This window comes from Petromyzon marinus, chromosome 1 (genome assembly GCF_048934315.1).
Source record: "Petromyzon marinus isolate PM22_M1 ecotype Great Lakes invasive population chromosome 1, UKy_Petmar_22M1.pri1.0, whole genome shotgun sequence".
Lineage (NCBI taxonomy): Eukaryota > Metazoa > Chordata > Hyperoartia > Petromyzontiformes > Petromyzontidae > Petromyzon > Petromyzon marinus.
In genome coordinates this window covers 31,734,074-31,755,423 of record NC_133667.1, presented here as the reverse complement: position 1 = coordinate 31,755,423, position 21,350 = coordinate 31,734,074, and the positions used below count along the sequence as shown (strand labels likewise).

At 44.7% G+C, this 21,350-nt stretch overlaps 1 protein-coding gene across 1 annotated transcript in view; it reads right to left on the bottom strand.

Annotated features, from left to right (window-relative positions):
- Positions 1-21,350, bottom strand: part of LOC116940051 (A disintegrin and metalloproteinase with thrombospondin motifs 7-like) — an 89,355-nt gene that overhangs the window by 10,969 nt on the left and 57,036 nt on the right. The window contains exons 17-23 of the mRNA XM_032949325.2: positions 15,253-15,379; positions 14,368-14,587; positions 12,038-13,669; positions 10,837-10,989; positions 9,750-9,929; positions 8,023-8,187; positions 5,875-6,031 (exon numbers count right to left, since the gene is read on the bottom strand). Of these exons, the coding sequence (XP_032805216.2) occupies positions 5,875-6,031; positions 8,023-8,187; positions 9,750-9,929; positions 10,837-10,989; positions 12,038-13,669; positions 14,368-14,587; positions 15,253-15,379 (2,634 nt within the window). The remainder of the gene's footprint in view (positions 1-5,874; positions 6,032-8,022; positions 8,188-9,749; positions 9,930-10,836; positions 10,990-12,037; positions 13,670-14,367; positions 14,588-15,252; positions 15,380-21,350) is intronic.

Genomic DNA, 21,350 nt, shown 5'->3' with positions numbered 1-21,350 from the left:
GATGCAATGATTGACAGGAATTGGACAGAGAGGTGGTGCTGTAGCTCCAAATTAGGCAGGCAGTGAGCCCCACCTTGAGGTTTGTAATTCCAGGTTACATGAGTGGGTTACAATTTAATAGCATGGATAGAAAAGCTGATGCAATGTTTAATTAACTATGTCTGCTGAACTTCTTTCGCACTGTACATAGCCAACCATGCTAATCGGGGGTGTGGGCGAAGAACAACAAACTAAACAAAAAAAGCAGTTCTGAAGACATTCGTTTTCAATCTCGTCCCTAACTCCAGTGGCTTCCTAAAATCGTAAAGGAAGAGCGTTCCATAAAACTAGTTGACTGCTGGCAGACCTGTTATCCTTGTGAGGCCAAATCAATTTCTTCAGCTGGAAAAGCCCGACGATCACTGCCCGCTTGGCGTGAAGCCACGCCATCGCGGTATTAAGATGAAATGTATTTTAATCCAGCAGAATTTATTTTGAACGTAAACCTTTGGCCGAAGTTTTGCTCTTGTGGTGCTCGTCAGCAGTCGCATGTGCAAAACAAATGCAAATGTTATTGGGAAGTGCCATCTCCGTCATGGTTTGTGTATGCTTGTAGTCCACGGATATTAGTGGTGGGATGTCGGAAATCTAACCTATTCAACAAGAAATTTCATATTTGGACACTCAGTAAAACTGAACTTGCACTTTTTTTATATATCTCTATAATCTGAATAGCATAAGACTGACGATGTGTGCTTGTGTGTTTTTATGTGTTGGTGTGTGATGCTGTTCTGGCCTCAGGAGATGCTCAATGATATCACTTGGCTCTGCAATAGGGCACTTGTCAAAAACACCCACTAAAGAACAAACATCTTCCATTTAACCATATAGAACGTAAGGACAATTGCTGTTAACAAGCGCCTATTAAGGCTGGCACGGAGAGCCCAACACTTGCCTGGCCTTGTTTGTTTCCCCGAGTGGCAATGTTAACCATACAATGCCAAGCATCGATTTTAGGCTGAGTTGACCCAGGTCACGCACAGGATTAATTAAAATCACAATTACAATGGGCAATGTGTTTTGGCCACGAATCAAAAAGTGGATAAGTCATAGGAAGTGCAGCACGACGCAAACGAGCTGCCGTGGTACAACCCCTAGGGCCTGTCCATCACACGCTGGAAAATCACCACGTGCACGCAAATGAGAAAACAGGCGGGGGACGTTCTGTAACATCCAGCAGACTCCAATCCCTCCCTGCGCTCCCCGTAACTGCACACGCCACGGACAGAGCCTTCACACTAATGATCCCAGTGAATGCATTTTAACGCGATAAAAAAATTACGTTAAATCAAATTCAACAAGGATGGGTGTGACTTTAGGTAAATCAGCCAAATGTATTTCCACTCTCCACCACTCGCACTCTTAAGAACCACAACCCAATTATGTACAATTAGGCACAGCATCCGTTCTGCTTTTGAAAATGATAACTCATTGTTTCCCCTCCATCATTACCGTACGCGGACATCTAATCGGTCAGCTTTTATTAATGCTTACAATGTTTTTCTCTCCATGATAGTAAAATATGCCAGCGGTTTAAATACAGCGACGTGACAAATCGTCTGCCACCGAATAAATGTAAACCAAGTGTCAATGTTTATCAACATTTCTACAGTTACCTCTTTAAGGTCAAGTCACATTCGTGGCTCTAATCAATACATCAGCGGTGCGCTGAAACTCACGCTCAATCACATCGGAACGCCTTGAAGGACAATTTAGGAAGGGTTGCCAGCAACGTTGGAATTGTTCGCGCTCGGGACCCACCTTGTGAGCGAATGAAACACAGGGAGAACGTCCACCTATCAGGAGGTCCGAGGTTCTACAAAGCTGTACGATGAAGATATTTTAATCATCATCGTCACAATCCATGGGCAGATAGCCCCGAGGTGTCCACTGGACACTTTGTTATTTGTTTCCACTTGTCTCTGCCTTGTGCCAATATGCGCAAGTAGTGTCACATCTTTCTGGCACCAATCTCTGATGTCGTCAAGCCATTCTCTGTTTGGTCTTCATCGCTTTCTTGTTCCTTCCATTTTGTGCGAACAACACACTTTTAATTTCCCTGTTGTTGTCAATCCAACGTAATGTGTCCAAATAGTGCCGGCTTCCTTCTCATCACTGCCTACATCATCAGAGTCTTCTTCGACGTGCAACCTTTCACTTACCTCTACGGCGGTCACTCTTTGGGTCAGGTATGTTTTAAACATACATTATTTAATGACGTGGAAAAATTAAACAACTGCAAAATAAACTCCAGGAGAAGTGATGGATAATAAACATTTAGGGGGGTGGTGGGTGGGGAGTAATGGCACAGTGGTTATCACGCTGCACTCTGACCACAGCACCAACGTCAGTGGCAAGTGATACCTGAACCGGTCGTGCCAACCATTACTGGCCAGGATGGTGAAGTATGGTAAAAAAAAAAACCCTAAGAGCAACATATGAGATTAGATTGACAGAGGGCCATATATTTAGTGTATATATATTTATTTTTAAAAATCGTATATTAACGTATGTATGTACATGGAACTTCTTTCGCACCGCACATAGCTAACCGTGCTAATCGATTTTAACAATAAAAATGTTAAAAAGGTCAGCATACCACCTCAATTCAGAGAGGTGTTTCGAGAATAAAGGATTTTTAAAAAAAATTCCTGGTCGGTCACGTGACGGGGAAGAGACTGACGTTTGCAACATTCGGTTATCTTTGCCAATTACATCGCAACGTTTGCCATCGGGATCATGTCACGATGCAATATACATCATTTCAGAACTCCCATCAGTCAGAAGCACATCGCCTCGTGTCAGCCAGCATGAGACGACAACGCTGGCAGATGTCACCACGGGACTATGTCAGATCTCACTTCATCACCAGGCATCGCTCAGGCAACACGAGAAAGCAATCCTGCGCTGTCGTGTTGGCTGAGAGATGCCTGGTGCAATCCTGAGTCAATGCACCTGGCTGTGGAGCAGCTACTTTGCCCTGTGCATTGGAATGACGTGAGGACAACATGCGATTGTTTTTTTTTGCAGTTTTACTGGTGATCAATTTGAGACCATCAACTTGCTGCACTTGAGAACCTGATTTATTCATGAGCGGCTGCCCTGATTTGAACTCCGCATGTGAGCAGTGCTGGCTCAGCTATGCTCTCTCGCCCGGCTATTACGATCCCCCTCAGCCGCCTACCGCACCTCGAGCACTTGGCTCTTTTGTTAATAGAGTTTGAGACAACGATGTATCGACCAAAAGCCGAGAGTATTGCGCAAAAATGTCGATGGATTTAAAATTGCGTGTAATAATTCGAAACCCCAACAAAGTGTGGCAGGCAGTGGCTTCCTCTTGCCGTCGCTGTGAACGCGCGAAACTGAGACAACTAGAGATGAATCAAAATAAGCGTGGTCACAATGACGAGTAAAACATTCCAAATGAAATATTTCACATGCTCGTTCGATGGCGCCTTTAGGTTTCGTCCAATTATCTGTCATTTGTGAGTCGTGGGTGGAGAGGTGTGCGTGGGAAATTGTGAATATTCATGATTCTCCCAGAGAAGAGAAAGTTCTCCGAGATTCTCTGTCAATATGCGACGGCAATAAAACAAAAAAACTCTGGGGCAAATCTACGCGTCTTTTAAACATGAAAACGATCATTATATTGCATTAAATTCCCGTCCGCTTACATTGCCTGCATGTTCACGTTTCTGTGTTCCTTTTCAAGCGAGCGCAGCCTCTTCCTGTCTCTCATAATTAGGCAAGAATCAGCACTGATGAGCATCCAATTTTTCTCAAGATCTACAAGAGCCAAAATAACAGCTCGCAGATGAACAACCACGTGCCGTTACTTTGTCTACACACTGTGCCTGGCAAATTCATGAATGTAAGCAAAGTGTAAAAACCACACGTGGCAGAGTGAGATTTACAATTTGTCGGAACGTTCAGTGCTGATTTGTCCTTTTTTAAACGGTGATTAAATAATAAAGCGCAGGTGTTAAAAGTTATTCCGCAACACATTATAACGATACAGATCACTTCTGCGAGCACGCCCTTTCCTCAAGAGGTTTGGGACACCGTGCATTGTGCAGTCACATAGCTGCCCAACCACCACTCTGCCAGCCGTCTAAGCCTCAGCGTCTACAAACTATAAACTAACCTCTTTTTTATTTCACCAGGTAAGTCCCACTGAGCTATGTAGCTCTTTTTTTAGAAGCGACCTGGCCATCACAAATGATAGCTCAACGAAGTGGCTTAGCATATGGACATTTATCGCAGCAGCCAAAAGCTCTAAACGCACTTTGATAATAAATGTGGAGGGAGGGAAAACAACCGGAGGACCTGGATAAAAATCCATGCGACCATGGGGAGAAAATGCAAACTCCAAATATACAGGCGTCAGGGTCGGGATCATACCCACGAACTCTTGTGTCAGTGGAGGTAGTTAACATCTCGCCACCTTGACGAAAATGTTAACTGCGTGTGTACTGTGTGTACTGATCACAGCGTGAGGCTTTCCCCCCACAGAGCAAACACATTCTTTATACATTAGAACGCTGCCGTTGTAAGTTGACCGTTTCGTCACAGGGAGCTGCACTCTTAAGATGACCACAGTTCACCATCAGAGAGCGACTCGTGGCTACATGGAGCTGCCATAAATTGTGATAAATTTGCTCACCCGTCAATGCATCCCTGCCCTTCACTGACAATTGTCAGTCGTCAGTCGTGCAATGATACGGTTTTCTCGGCCACCATTGATAAAGATGTAATTGTCGAGTCATTTAAGATTCATTCAGGATATTGGATTGTCACAGTGAAATGTGAAAGATGCATACATGTTGATTTGAAGCTTTCGTGACTGCAGGAATCCATACTCTTTGGTTCTTTCGGTAAGGTCACGTCGATAGAAAAATAATAGATCTATTATTCTATCTACGTGACTTTACCGAAAGAACCAAAGAGTATACATATACGTATGTACTGTATGTATGTTGAACGTCTTACGCACCGTACGTAGCCAACCGTGTCTAAGCCTCATCTTAAGCCTCATCTTACAGTTATTTTTAAGTGGCGTAGGTATCAAGTGTGCAGGCGGTGCAACTGCCCCAGGGCTGTACGCAGGCGAGACAGGCCCAGGAGCTGGGCTACAAAGACCGGAAAAGGTAAACAAGGAGGGGGCAACGCTTTTCATTCCTTCCACCTGAGGGCCATGCCACGTGTTTAGTTTTCCCTGCACCACCGATTAGCATGGTCGGCTATGTACAGTGCGAAAAAGATCAACATGCATACATGCCACACCACAATGTATACATCTAAAATAATACGGTCGATGTAAAATTGTGCCTCGCACAAGTTGACAAAAAATAATCTGCACTCATTGGTCTTTTGGGTTTGCAAATCTTATTTCCCTTAAGATAACACATGCCAGCTTCATTGCACCACTATACAGTCCACTTTTGATACTTTCAATGATATCATCTCCTCCCAGATAGCCGCAACAATGAACTGAATAATTCACTTTTTTCATGCACTTAATAAGCCTATGTTCAACAATAGCCTATATTCTGGGCAAATGAGATTATATTTTGATTTAAAGCTTTCGTGACTGCAGGGATTCATATTCTTGGTTCTTTCGGTAAAGTCACGTAGAAGGGAAACAATAAAATAATACAAAAATAAAACAATAAAATTCTCACGACGTTTCGACTGCAACACAAGCAGTCATCATCAGGTGTGAAAACCACAGCAAGAAAATTTGAGATTTGAGATTCTGTCAGTGATTGAGCTTATCCAGGACATTGAAGGGGGTGTAATGCAATATATCTAACACAGAAACTATATCACACTGACCAGGTATCGTGTCGCAGGGGTGCATGCCGCAGGCTCTGATTGTCTCCGGACGCGGCAGAGTTCCGCACCACGTCCCGTTTCCTCCTTGCTGCCGCGTCGCCACAATCACGCACTGCACCATCCGCTGCTGAACCCCTCCATCGCAGGAGACGCTGCACTGCAAGAAGAAAAAAAAACATAAACGAATCAGGAAATATTTCCAAAAACTGTGAGCTTATGGTGGTGTTATTATGCCTATTGCGGCCATGTCTGCGGTTGTTTTGTCGAAATTTGAGGGGCGATGAATGGCCTGCAATTCCCCCACTCTATTACTTTGTCTTCCAAAACCGCAATGTTGCACACCCTCTGGTCGTAATTTAATTTAATGCTCTGCGACTCGCAGATGGCAGTGAGGCGGTGCTCGCTGACCTGTGTAAGTTTCGTTTTTGCCTGCTCTCCAGGTCCGGTCACGACCTCTCAAAAAACTAATTTGCATTTTGGAAACGGTAATTCTTTTTTTTTTAAGATGCTTTACTTGATTGATCATTCTTGAACTACTTTGAGTTATAACCAGAATCACAGAAAAAATTATATTTTAACAAAATCAATGATGATCCAATTTTGTACAGGTTACATTGGGTTTACTCAGCATATGTGGTTGCCAATGACTTTGTAATCGCCTTATTTGCATCTGGCCTCATTCAGATACTATTTGGCACTGCTGTTCACAAACAGAAATTGAACCTAGGTCAATGGGTTTATGTTAGAGTGAGATAGCCATCATACACATATGCGAGATGATAATAACAGTTTACAGCTCTCTGTCAGTCCACTTCGGGATGGAGGCTTCCCTACAATGTATCAGGCATGGGGTTGTTTTACCATACTTCACCACACTGGTCAGTGCAGGTTCCTGAAGGGGACTAGGACCGGTTCAGATATCACTCACCATTGATGTTAGCCATAGCAAGGACTTAAACACAGGTCGCCGGGCTCATTATGCCATGCAAAGCATCACTCCGCCACCCCTACTGTATGTGTGTATGTGTATGCCTAGATGTAAGATATATATTGCTGTGTTACATTATGACACGCAACCAATGAAAGTATTTTTACTGATTTACAAAAAAACAACTTTTACAGCAGACGTTTATATTGTTAAGATCCAAAACAAACCTCCATTTTAATTTGGTTTAGTTTCAGCGTACAGGGAATCCTCTATTTACGAACATTCGACTTACGAACTTTCAGAGATATGAACTAACATGTACGTATGTCCAGTTGCAGCTGTTCAGACCGAGAGTTCGTGAGTTCAACCACCGCGCAATATATGGTGGTTGTGGCATCTACATTTGCAGAACATCAAGAACCAGTGGCATCTACATCTACAGGAAATTATACAACTTTTAAAGCCATTCCCCGTGTTTAGTGTACATGCCGCACAACATGTTTGGAATCGACAGGAGTAAAGATGGACTTACGAACAAATCCACTTACGAATAGACCTCTGGAACCTAATTCGTTCATAAGTAGAGGAGTCCCTATATTGTATAGTCTTTAACCAACATAATAACCCATATCCCACACACAGACATTAATGCATATTTACAATCCGTGCCAATACATTTTTAATACTTGGATTTGCCTTTCAGCTTGGATGGGAAATTTAACAGATTACATTTGTGAACACGTAACCCCGCGTGTAAATGTGTGCTGCTGTGTGGGCCGGGCAAAACGACCCCAACCGCTCTCGGCAAAACTCAAAAAGAGAAACTCATCCAGTTAACCATCTACTTCACACGCGCAAAAAACTCAACACATCCGTCAATAGCACTCCGCACTCAGGCTCTCTTGACACAAACGCTCGCGGGTCTCTCAACAGACGGATGCCTCAAGCGCCAAAGACACAGCACCGGCATCTCTCGCAGCGCAATCGAGAAAATCGAGTCAGCTGGCGGAGAGGGCAGATGAAGCACAGAAGCATTTACAGCCACCACATATCGTTGCTCCATGAACCGCCTTCAAGTGCCATTTGTCTTCTGCACTTAGCGACCTCTCTTAACCACTTTGGTTAAACTCATGCGGTTGGATGGCCAATGCCCTTTGACGTGCGAAGATTGATCCGCGACACCCTATATATATATTTTACTCCCCTGCGACAGAGCTCACCTCTCCCCACCGTCCGACCGTCCACTCGAGACACGGTTGCGGATTGCAGGGGCGGAGTGCAATGGGGGGGGGCTTGGGACTGCCGTCGCCGTCATCGTCACACCGATGTCCCGGGGGGCACGTCACCGACCTGTGCTGCCAACCTCCGCCGCACTCCCGCGAGCACTGGGCCACGGGAGCGGAGAAGAGCGAGGGAAGGCGGAGCGTTGCTTAAGCAAAAGAAGACACGGGTGCTAAAAAAAATAATCAATCACGTCCTTAGGCAAGAGACCCGCCGAGATAATGCATCAGCTTTGTAAAGTGAGATTTTAAGAGACGAAAAAAGCAAGCTTCAGATGGAACGCAAGAGGTAAGAAAAAACAAAGCAGTGACCACAATAAACAAACGTTTAATAGGATACACCCACTTCAAATTCAATATCCACCGACACAAGAATAATTCCTCTTCCCAAACAATTCCGGCGCCACCACAGGGTGCCGCTTTGTCAGTACACAGTTAACATCTCGGCAAGGTGGCGAGATGTTAACTACCTCACCTGGTATACAGGAGGGCGTAGGTTCGATCCCGACCTTGACGCCCTGTATATTTAGAGTTTGCAGGTTCTCCTCATGGTTGCGTGGATTTTTCTCCGGGTCCTCCGGTTTTTCACTCCCCATTTAGAAACAAGTGTTTTGAATATTTGGCTGCTACAAATTTCAACATGATTATACACTTTGTTGAGCTATCATTTATGGACAGTCACTTCCAAAAAATAGCTATATATCTCAGTGGGCCTTACCTGGCAAAATAAAAAATAGTTTAATTTTATAAAAAATAAAAAATAATTTTCTTTAGTTTCCTTAACAACAGCACGATAAATATCTTCACGTTCAAAATCAATGTCCTCAAAGATGTTTCAGTTTTCAGTTTCATTTATTTGGTATAGCCCTGTGAGCCATTCGGCTCTTGAATCGAGTGCAACCGCAACAAACAAAAAACAAAAACATGAACAAGAAAACATCTTAAAGTGACTACGTGACTATGTGCAAACAGAAAATCCAAGAAAAGACAGCAAAATATTGCAGAAAAAGCACCGTACACCAACGCTTAAAAGAATAATCATAATTCGTAAGGTTTTGGCCAGGGGGTGAATGTTTTGCTTTTGTTGGTGTAATGCCTACCATGCACATTCTTCTAGGGGTTGTTTGACCGGTCATCATGCTTGGTGAACAACCGGTTCAAATATTACCACTGATGTTAGCCATGGCCAGGAACTTGTACGTGGGTTACCGGGTTCATAACACAGCGCACAACTAAACGAATAGATATCTTTTTCAGAAGCGACCTGGCCACAAATATCTCAACGAAGTGGCTTATCGTGTGGAAATGTATAGCAACCAAATACTCTAAACACATGTTTATAAATGTGGAGGGAAAAACCAGAGGACCTGGAGAAAAATACCAGATGATTACGGGGAGAGAGAGAGAACATGCAAACTCCAAATATACAGGCGTCACAGAGTCGGGATTGAACCCACCAGGTCCTGTATACTAGGCGAGATAGTTAACATCTCGCCACTATTGCATCCAAAACAAACCACTGTGCCCCTGTTTAACCCCTGCACAGCTTTTACTAATACAGCATCCGCAGGATGACAGGCAGATGGACAGACAGACAAAAAACAATAGAAACAGCAAAGACAAAACTAGCTTTAAAAAAATCAATGGTGGAAAATCCAATTCCATACTTGGCTCCAATTGCCGGTGCTCCACTCGGGGCAGGGATATGAGTTGCAGGCGAGGCTGGTGGGCGGCGTGTATCCCCGTGAGTGGCAGTGGAACGGACGCAAGGCCTGGCCGGGCTTGTGCGCATCCACGCACTGCACCACACGCGTCTTCACCCCGCCGTCGCCGCACTCCTCCGAGCACTGCGCTTCGATCGAGACCAAAATGCCGTCAAGACCAAAGCGGTTGATGCCACCGCACCTCGCCGACGCTTTCTACCCCATGCCATATGCCGTGGCTTAAGACTCCGCAGAATAGATTTAAGAATCCATCGCCATGTGACCATGTCATCAGTTCACGTGCAGGCACTGGATAGATTGTTGCATTGCAACCATTGTTAAAAGGCGGCGGTGGCGGCTCGGGGAGGGCCTTCATCCAGCAGTGGATTGATCATGGATGATGATGATGATGATTTCCATTTCTTGGCCACCTCGCAGCCTAACTCTACAATACCTGCTCTTCTCAGAAAGTCTCCCATCTAAGTACTAAACTAGGCTCAATCTTTTACGTGTGTGTATATATATTGAACTTCTTTGGCGCCAAAAGTAGCCAACCATGCTAATCGGAGGTGTGGCAAATGTTGCTTAGCCTCCAAGACCGGATTAGAATTTCAACCACTGGCTCAAGGCTGCCAATTTCATTGAGCACCACGCAAAAAAAACACATGCGCATGCGGATATATAAAACAAATCAGAGCTGCACATAATTACCCATGCTTTGGGCATCTTGGCACACTGTGACACATTTTCCTCTCCACAAACCCCTATGAGAGCACCGTGTTTGTTACGACATTTGTTTTGCTCATGAATAACTGTGCCGAGACAATAAACTCACATCACTTTAGGACCTTGTTAAACCTCGGTTGGCCGCTAAGATTCATAGCCATGATCTCAGTGGTGCTGGCTCAAGAGTCTCCAATAAGAAGGGTTGTAAAAATTCACCCCCCCCCCCCGCAAAGATTAGATGAATTGTAACTCTTCACGGTCGTGATTCGATTTTATAACTGACTGTTCTGTTTCATCCTCCATCGTGCCGTTTTGCACGACTCGCCTGGCTCCAGTTGCCCACGCTCCAAACGGCGCAGGGGCGGACGTGGCACCGGCGCGCCGGCTCCGGCCGCTTGGCCGCATCGCAGTCGTCGAGCCGCCCAGAGCTGCACCGCACGGCTCTCCACATGGCTCCCAGCCCGCAGCTCACAGAGCACTGAGCGAGACGCAGGGCAGCAGCAGCAGCAACAGCAATAGGCCTTTGCAATGCAGGCTCCAAACACAGCTTCATTCAGCAATACAGTATACAAGATAACTGGAGATTTGTGGGTTCTTAACATTCTGAAATTAAAATTTAAATCGTTTATGCATTCGATCCATCTGACTGTCTATCTGTCTGTTGTTCGAAGGCAAAATAAACTCTTGTAAACGTGATCCAATATGAACAAAAACATTACTGTCTCGTTATATTTCTATGAGGGCACTGAAAACTGGTCAGAATGATCAAAGGGTTTTCTTAAACTTAGAGATATAAACTGGAGCAAAAAGGACATTTTACATATGTGCAAACGCAATTTGCCCAGAAAGATGCCCTATCAGCTTTCGTACCATTGATTAAGTATTTTCGAGAACAAATGCATATTGGAAAGGATAAACCGTGCATTATTTTTCTTAACTGCAGGTATTGTGGTTAATGCAGACATGAATCCTTGTAAAAAGGTTTCAGTTTTGTTGCCAGAAAAAAGGGGAAACACCCTATTATTACATTTTGGTACTGGCAAAGGACGTCTAACGATGTATAATACAACTACTTTGCTTTTCAGGCTGCTGTTTAACTGCTACCAATTATCTAGGAATAGAAATTGTCACTCTCACTAAACTCACGCTATTGTACAAATAACTACAATCAACATATTATTTAGTGGAGTTTGTTGTCAAATATATTGGAAGTCTGAAATGAACGTAACAAAAATAAATTATCTAAAAGCCCCTGAAGTCCTTGAAATACATTTTTAAAAATACTCGTGCAAAAATTAAATTGGAAAAAAAAATGTACATACATTATTCCTTTGAGATGTAATGTGTTTCTTATCTTGTACTCTGGGAACGCATACTTACAAAGTTTTTTTTCCCCTCTACACCAATTGCATAAAAGCCAATCTCTTTTTCACTCGTTGCGGGAAATATTTCACTCTTGGTAATATAGTTCGTAACAAAAACACACACACACACACGTGTCACGTGTCACGTGTGTGTATATATACCTCACTCCAGACACCAACGAACCAGTGTCCAGGCAAAGCGGGACTTTCGTTTGCACGATTGGACTTCTCAAACGAGGAGGTAGCAGAAGGTTGCTTGGTGGCCAAGGGCGACGTTGTGGATGTGGTAAATTCATCCATTTCCATCCACCAGTCTCTTTCTGGAGGACTAGAATCACCATCAATTTGATCAATGTCAGTGCCACCACCACCACCCTCATCATCATCATAGCCGATGATATCATCAAATATACTTCTTTGGTTTAAAGAATCTTTAGTTGCAGCAACATCCACACTTGCGTTAGTGAGTGTGACTTTATTGAAGTCTTCCGCTGGTGCCTTGGGCCCCACTGTGAGACGTGAATTTGACCTTTCGGTTGTGGGGGTTTCCTCTGTGCTCTCATCGTCCACGCTCTCTGACATCGGCACTGCGCCCGGTGCTTCGATTTGTCCGGGGCTTTGTGATGAAGCTGACCTGAAACTGTTGCCGTCAGGCGCCGACGTGGCCACATGAACGCCCCGCAGCTCGCGCAGCCCTGCCACTGTCGTGGCTTCTTTCCCTGGACTCTTAACTGTGACGCTTCGAGAAACGTCAAGGGCTGGTAGCCTTTTACTCCTGGCCATCGGTGTGCTGCTGGGTGACGGCATCTCAAAGGTGTGTGCACCTGAGCTTTTCTCTGCCGTGGTTTCAGTGGGCGATGTTGGAGGGTAACCATGGGAATGCATGCGGCTGGGGCTCTCGAATAAAGTCTTCGCAGTGGCAGAGTCACTGAAGTGGGACTGAGCGGTATATTCATCGTTAATAATACGGACGGTAGAGCTTGTTTTTTGGGATTTGCGCGCAACATTCGTCACTATATCGGGCGGCGCAGTTCCAGATGCTCCGAGCCTTTCTTCCAAGATGAACATATCATCCGGAGTGCTGCTGATAATGAACTGCTCCTGAAAAACATTTCTCTGGTTTCGCTCTAAGTGGTCTGACTTGGGAACAGGACCAGCAACCTCAGTGGGTGATACGGCTTCATCTCTCAACAGCATTAATGGCGCATCTGACTGGGAGCCTTTCAATGGTGTCACCTGCAAAGCCGTGCTGGCCCCGGGTCCGTTCTTATAAAAGTCTTTGATGAGCAGATCTTCGTGAAAACCAATGAAGTTGTAGTCATAATCGAAGAGGTCCACCACCACGTTGTTCTTCAACTTGTTTTTCCCAATGCCCTTTTGATGCTGGTGGTAAAGCCTTCCTTTGATGGAGTTGTCGCCCTTGTCTCCCGAAGACTCCGGTTCGGCAGAAGGCAGCTGGTTTCTCTCGTGAATTTCCCCCGACCCATGACCCTGGCCGGTGCTCGCCGGTTTGCCGAAACTATCGAGGGGTCCGCCGTTGCCACTGGGCAGCAGCTGGTCTAGTGGTGGGACAAAATGTGGACGCGGTTGCAGCTCGTTGGACATGTCCCGCTGCCGCCCGGCGACGCCATGCTTCGGCACGCTTTGGTGCCCGTCACTGGCGGACGGGCACTCGGTGAGATTGCATTCTTCCATGGCGGCAGGCCGGGCCCTGCCCTCGCAGGCTGTCCTGTTGCGGCGATCGTCGCAGTAGGTGGCACGCGTCCTGTGGCCCCCACCGCAGGACACGGAGCACTGGGTGGAAACAAACACAGAGGTTGGCGTAACCGATGTTCCGCCTTTGTTAAAAATGGGTCATGTGAATGAAAAGCTGGCTTTTTGTGCCATTTGTCACTATTTGTTTACGGAAAATAAATGCGTCGATGAAAGCAACAATGATAACCCTGGTGTTTATGCAGTGTCGTTGATAAAGGAGGCATCTTTCAGTGAAATGTAACAATTTGGGTCTCTGAATACAACTAAAATATTTAACAAATTCGCACATTTATAGCACAAGGAACAATTTCGAGTTATTTTAATAATAACCATTGTGGTTGGAAGCAAAAATTAACAATTATCAAAATAAATTAACGTTTTTATAAATGCGTACATCATTAAAAATGGTTATTAAAAATTCCACATTTCCTCTCAGAGATTTCATCAGCATTCATTACCACAGTCAATAATTATATTTGCCTCCCCGGTGTACAGATTCACAGTTCAGTGAGAGATTGGGAGAGGCAGAGGCTGGGTAGCTCACGGAGTGAACCCAGAGCACAGAACCTGCACCTTCATCTGAACATAGCTGACCTATATTCTTGGTTCTTCCTGTACATTAAGTTTGCATGCATTCATGATGGCAATATAAAACCAGGCCAAGTATTCAATTAAGACTTAAGGTTGGGTTACAAGGTCAAGGCATTATTACGGAGCCACAGTAATATTTCCAGCACCTGGGACCAGTCGCCGACGAGCCAGCGGGCAGGGCAGGGCATCCCCCGGTTGCAGGGGGTGCGAGTCTTTGGCTTGGGCCTGTGGTAGCAGTGGGAGTCTGGGAGGCTGGGCTCGTGGGGCCCAGCCGCTCTGCCGCCACGCTCACACCGCACGCTCCGCTTGCTGAGGCCCAGCTCCCCGCAGGTGGCCGAACACTCCTGCCACTCTCCAGTCCACCAGCTGTGCTCCTCGTGGAAAAAAAAACAAACCCCCACAATGCAAATTCAAAAGTTGCAGAGGTCAGCCGCTGATGTCTGCAAGATGTGCACTTTTAAACTTTTTTGACACGATGAAACGTGTCAGTCTTGTGACGGAAACAATGGCTATCTTGTAGATTTCCTCCCAGAACCATTATTACGAAGGTGTATGTCCGCAATTAGGGCCAATGCGTGTTATTTGCAGCCTTCGTTGGCCAATGGGGTATTCTATAATAAAATAAAATCAATAAAATTACCGTGTAATCATTCTAGTCTTTTTTTTACCCCGCATTGCATGGTCTAAAAGCTTTACTTTAGATATTTTTTTCACAAATTAGAGAAGTAAATAAAAAAATTACAAAGATGCACGAATCCAGTACAAATTTTTGTGAAGTAGCTCCTAATTGTAAAACCAATTTGGTCAACCGAATTGATTGCTTTACGTCAAACAAAGCACAGCACTCAGTCGTATAAATTGAAAAATTACATAAAAAAAACAAAGACCATTAATCGTCAATATAAACATTTCGGTACCTCCTGATAAATGGATTGATGCAAACACAATTATTGATGCTAAGCGAGCACGCGCACACTTGTAATATTTGGAAAAAGCACGATAAAATGATTCAATGCCACGCAGAGCCTCACCGTGCAGGGCAGTCCTGTGTGTTGCATTCCTTCCGCGTGTCATTGGGCAGCGTGGCGGGGTCACAGAACCTTTTCTCGACAATCCCCAGCGACTCCTCCGTGCAGTGCGGCTCCCTGTACTGAACACCTACAAAGACAAAGACCCCCGCCCCCACCCGTATAGCCTTAACAGACCGCTGGGGCAAGTGGCGTTAGCGAGTATGTTACCGATGAAGGCCCGGCACGGCACGCGAGGGGGTTGGGTGGCGAGCACCACGCCCGGCCGCCTTTGTCTCCCCAGCGGCGATGTTTACACACCGCACCAGGTACTCATTTGAGCCTGAGTCAACCTAGGGGAGGCCCAGGACCGGTTCAGAAAATCGTCACTGGTGTTGGACGTGAGCGGGTATCGAACCCGGGTCGCCGTTTTTTTTTAGCGCAGCGTGCTCACCGCTACACAACCACTCCCTACTACGGGTTTGCACACACACACACAAACACGCGCACGAACATTCGTTAGAGTACAAATACAAGGCATAGGTTATCAAGGGCAAAGTGTCTCGTAAAACAGGTGTCTTGTATAGGTCCGTGAATTCAGTTAATCTTTAGGAACTAACTTCAGTTCATAATCTTAGTTTTTTCGGTAAAGTCACGTTGAAGAGAAACAACAAAATAATAATATATATATATAAAACAATAAAAATTCTCACGACGTTTCGACCATAACTCAAACGGTCATCTTCAGGTGTGTTGGTTCGCTTAAATTTATTTTTAAACGGCGCATTTATTTATTTATAAAAACGTTAGCGCCACGCGCAGCGATTTGGCAGTTTACCCAGGACTAGTCCATCTATTTCTTAGTTTTTTCGGTAAAGTCACGTTGAAGAGAAACAACAAAATAATAAAATATATATAAAACAATACAAAATTCTCACGACGTTTCGACCATAACTCAAACGGTCATCTTCAGGTGTGTTGGTTTGCATAAATTTATTTTTAAACGGCGCATTTACTTATTTATAAAAAACGTTAGCGCCACGCGCAGCGATTTGGCAGTTTACCCAGGACTAGTCCATCTATATTCTGAAAAGAGGAGGGGGGAGACGAAATTTTTTATAATGTATGCTGTCTGAAAGCCACTGTAAGCGTGAACAATCAATTAAGAACTGAAATGGTTTATCAAATCTTTCCAATGATTGCTAAGATAGAATCCATCTTCTCGGTTGAAATTGTCTCTGTGCTTGTATATGTGGATAGCCTCATGAACGAATCTCTCATGGAAGCCAGATGGCTTACAAAGAACCTCTGTCTTGGAAAAGTCAATGGCATGTGAGCCTACTGAATTAGAACAATGATCTGCTACGGCCGAGGTGTTGGTCCTACCGTGTTTAAGGTCTGCTTTGTGTTCACGAATACGGTCCGAGACATGGCGTTTGGTTTCTCCAATGTAACTACTACCACAGAGGCAACTTAGTTTGTAGACACCAGGGTATTGTATGTCCGGAATCACATCTTTTACAGACGGAACCAGATCACGGATTTTATGTAATGTGTTGAAAAAAAAATCCGTGATCTGGTTCCGTCTGTAAAAGATGTGATTCCGGACATACAATACCCTGGTGTCTACAAACTAAGTTGCCTCTGTGGTAGTAGTTACATTGGAGAAACCAAACGCCATGTCTCGGACCGCATTCGTGAACACAAAGCAGACCTTAAACACGGTAGGACCAACACCTCGGCCGTAGCAGATCATTGTTCTAATTCAGTAGGCTCACATGCCATTGACTTTTCCAAGACAGAGGTTCTTTGTAAGCCATCTGGCTTCCATGAGAGATTCGTTCATGAGGCTATCCACATATACAAGCACAGAGACAATTTCAACCGAGAAGATGGATTCTATCCTAGCAATCATTGGAAAGATTTGATAAACCATTTCAGTTCTTAATTGATTGTTCACACTTACAGTGGCTTTCAGACAGCATACATTATAAAAAATTTCGTCTCCCCCCTCCTCTTTTCAGAATATAGATGGACTAGTCCTGGGTAAACTGCCAAATCGCTGCGCGTGGCGCTAACGTTTTTTTATAAATAAATAAATGCGCCGTTTAAAAATAAATTTATGCGAACCAACAAACCTGAAGATGACCGTTTGAGTTATGGTCGAAACGTCGTGAGAATTTTTATTGTTTTATATATATTTTATTATTTTGTTGTTTCTCTTCAACGTGACTTTACCGAAAAAACTAAGAATATGAATTACTGCAGTCACGAAAGCTTTAAATCAAAATTTTACTTCAGTTCCTCAAGAAGCTCCCGGCACGTGGAGAGAAACGTCGGACATCATGCCGAACACGAGGGGACAATCCAGAAAAAAAAAAACACACTGGACAGCTATACAGCACAACCGTGAAAACCTACGTACGTATGTTGAGCTTCTTTTGCACCCTAAGTAGCCAACCATGCTCATCGGATGTGCAGTAGTAGCAACGTGTCTCGTCTTTGATCGGTGGTGTAGCATAGTTGTCATGTGCCCTGGAATATGGAATGAAATGTGGGCCCCTGTCAAATTCCTTCCCTCTTCATTGCCTGGCACTTGCAAATGGCCCGCGATCCCCTGATGCAGTCGCATCGTCTACACACTCGATCGCTACACCGCTGACTTTGATTCTGCTCGGGGAAGATTACCACCACGTCCTGCTGTAGGAATACTGAAGCGATTGGGCCCCGCGCAGATGTAGTTTGTCTGGTTGCAAGGAAGAGCTCGAGACAAAAGCCCACCACGCTTACGGATGTGTGCGATTGCAGAGCATCAGGTTGCGTGCAGTCTTCCATTGCCTTACTTTGCACATATACGTATACGGGGTGCTTAACATTTTTTTAACACTTCTAAGAATTTGCAACAACAGCACGAGAAATGTGCTGCTGCCTCCGGGCTCTGGAGACCACGTGGAGAATATTCCAGGGCCACGTGTTGACAACGATGGCGAACAAGTGGAGAGACTCTTTGACTTTTTGAAGCTATTAACATACATTTGTTATCGTGTTACAGTGTATAATCCGTTCTTTTTGCCATTAGAAACGGTAGTCCCATGTAAGTGTTAACATTTTTTGAAGCACCCTGTATAACGAGTGGGGGGTCCGCAAGGACTGGAGTTGAGACTGCTCTCTGGTCTAGCTGTGGGTAGCACGTGTGTTCTCTTGTACGTGTCTCGATATGCCGGGGTAGTTGACTCTGGTGAGATGTCCTTTATTAGTTTTGGTTGCTGGCTGCTTTGCATCGTAGACTCGCGGGCTCGGGATTAGCAACTGACGTTTAAAAATGTTTGAAAGTAAAAAAAAACAGAATGCACATAACATGTCAAGAGCCACGAGCTTGTGTTCTTCAGTCAGTCAATGTTGGCAGAAGAAACGTTAATGTGTTTATCGGTGCAATTCTGGATTCAAGTATGATCATTTACAATACCTTGTCACTCCACTGCTGGATGAATGCCTTGCTATGCTGTTATAGGTCAAGGGGGTTACCTGACCAAAGTTGACCGCACTGGTCAGTACAGGTTGATAAACACGTGGTCCGGAATCTGGTTAAATTTTCACTCGCCATTGAAAATATCCCTGGCCTTGATTCTGATGTCGCTGGAATTATAGCGCAGTGCGCTCAACCACCGTTACACAGGGCCCTTCCCAATGCCGGCTAAATCAGGTAGCACAAAATAAATGCATCCTGTTACGTGTGGGAAGTGAAACGGAGGGCAATGAAAGGATCGAGGTTAAAGAGGCGCATAATGGTTCCATCAATCAACCAATCAAAGTTCTTCATTTAACCAGGCGAGATATCATTAAAATGCATTCAAGGCAAACACCGGTAGCTATAATCGTGTAGGGTTATCTATTAACTCCTGAACTTTTGGTTATGACGTTGGCCCATGTACTATGATTAATTTCCAATTGCACGATGCCTCTCTAATGAGTGCACTTTATTCCAGTAATGTTTTTTTTTATGTTTCAGATGAATTCATTTGCGTCCTAAACTAAAATAGATTATGCTATAAATTAAAATATCATTATCATCATTAGCCACGATGTATGTACCTACGACTGCATGAAGGCTTCCTTCTGCAAGCCGTCACCGTTTCTCAGGGTCTCGCGATGCAACAATCCATCCAGGTCGCTGTGCAATTATGAAAGCAAAATGCTGCGAAAAGGATTTTAGAATATTAATTTCCTGGGTTTCCATTTGTAAGTGGGGTTAAGCATGGTACTAATCTAGATTTGAAGCTTTCGTGACTGCAGGAATACATACTCTTTGGTTCTTTCGGTATAGTCACCAAAGAGCATGTTACTAATATAAATATACAGTATATATTAAAGTGTTTAAAAGTTATTTTCAGTGCCATAGTCTCTGGACTATAAGATGCACTTTTCCCCCCGTGTGTTTTAAAATAAAAGTTTGGCTGCCTCTTATAATCCAGCTGCTGTGTGTGTGTGACAATATCTTTATAACTTTATTGACAATAGGCACGAATTTGGAATGAGTCTTACTTTCGGGAGCATGCTATAACCTGGAGGATATGGTACTCTTATTCATGTCAGGTAGAGTAATTCACTCTCGTTGATTCCTCCGACCCATGCTGAGCGCTACCAGGCAGACGTACTCTTTTTGTCTCATGCACACTGCTGTGGAGGTCACACCGGAACACGCCAGGATCGATTCACCGCAATCAACCACGACACTGCAAGGGCCAGAACACTTCTCTCTTCGTGCTTCTTCCATCACACTTGCTCGACTTTGGAATTCCCACCCACAATCTCTTTTTTTTTACCATGTCCTTATAACCATTCTGAATTCAAGAAAGTAATGAATTCACCTTGTACACATTGAATAGTGCTGTTTTTTGGCTGCCCGCTCAGCATCGTGGGCCATTGGGCCTCTGCTGTGCTCAGCAACAGTGATTTAAAAACAAATAGATATATAGCCTCAGTGGCACACGTGTGGTGTCCACGAGGCTACAAGGTCACCTGTCCACGCTTTTGGATATGACGAGAGGACAGGACGGCAGTCATCGTGGGGACCGGGGGTTTATTCCTCCCATTGGTAGTTGCTCAGCGGGGAGAAAACAAAAATAAACCTCAGCAGATTTGACAGGAATTCTTATTCTTCTTCCTCCTCCTCCTCTTCTTACTCGCCTTGTTTTTTTTTTTCCAGCGGCGCACAATGTGAGCCACTCGTAACAAGTCGGGTGAAAACCGTCAGACCCGGGCTTTGTCCGAGTGCTTTGAGAAGACGCCATTTTGTCAACGTGCGCGTCGTCCAATTAGTAAGCTGCGTTGTCGTCAACGCTGCAGCTTACTGGGAACGACATCGACTGTGCTTCGTGCGAGGCAAGTGACACACAGGCAGCACGCCCATCGCGGAATGAGCGACAACGCAGCTTGTGGAGCTTTCCGAAAGGGTCCTGTGACATGTATGCGTAAATAAATGTATTCATGTTTTGCAAAAGCGTCTGCGCATATTGTGAAAGTAAGTCGCGTGGTTTGTTTTTACCTACAGGATGGATTAAAACAGACACCATTGTATTTCTTGTTAAAGGGTGGTCAAAATGTTTTACACATACTTAAACGATTGTACTAGGCTACTCAGAGTGGTTCTACAGGTGTGGTTGATCATGAGGAATCATCATTCCCTTAAGCAGCAGCAGCAGCCCTGTAAGAATTGGCTCAGATGGCAGCTGGGTTGTGTGTTTACCCCTGATGAAGGTCCTTAAGTGCGGCGCTGATGAATGAATAAACCCACGTTGTTCCAAAACTGTCTGGGACTAAAACACAATGCATCGTACGGACATGCACTTCTCCCTTCTTCTGGTGTTCTGAAATATTCCATTTCCCATTTGTATGGCCTGGTTTTGTTCCTCACAGGTGGCAGCCTACATCTGGGGCCTGCAACTTGTTTCCAGGGTGCTCGTGAACATTCACGAGCACTCTGGAAGCTACGGATGAACATGCGCTTTTACTTAATAATGGAATTTCCCTTAACGGCAATACTCAGCCTGTTATAAGATTTAGCACGTACACAGATGGGCGTTCAAATCAAGCCCTCACACCATGCGAGTGCAACTTCTTAA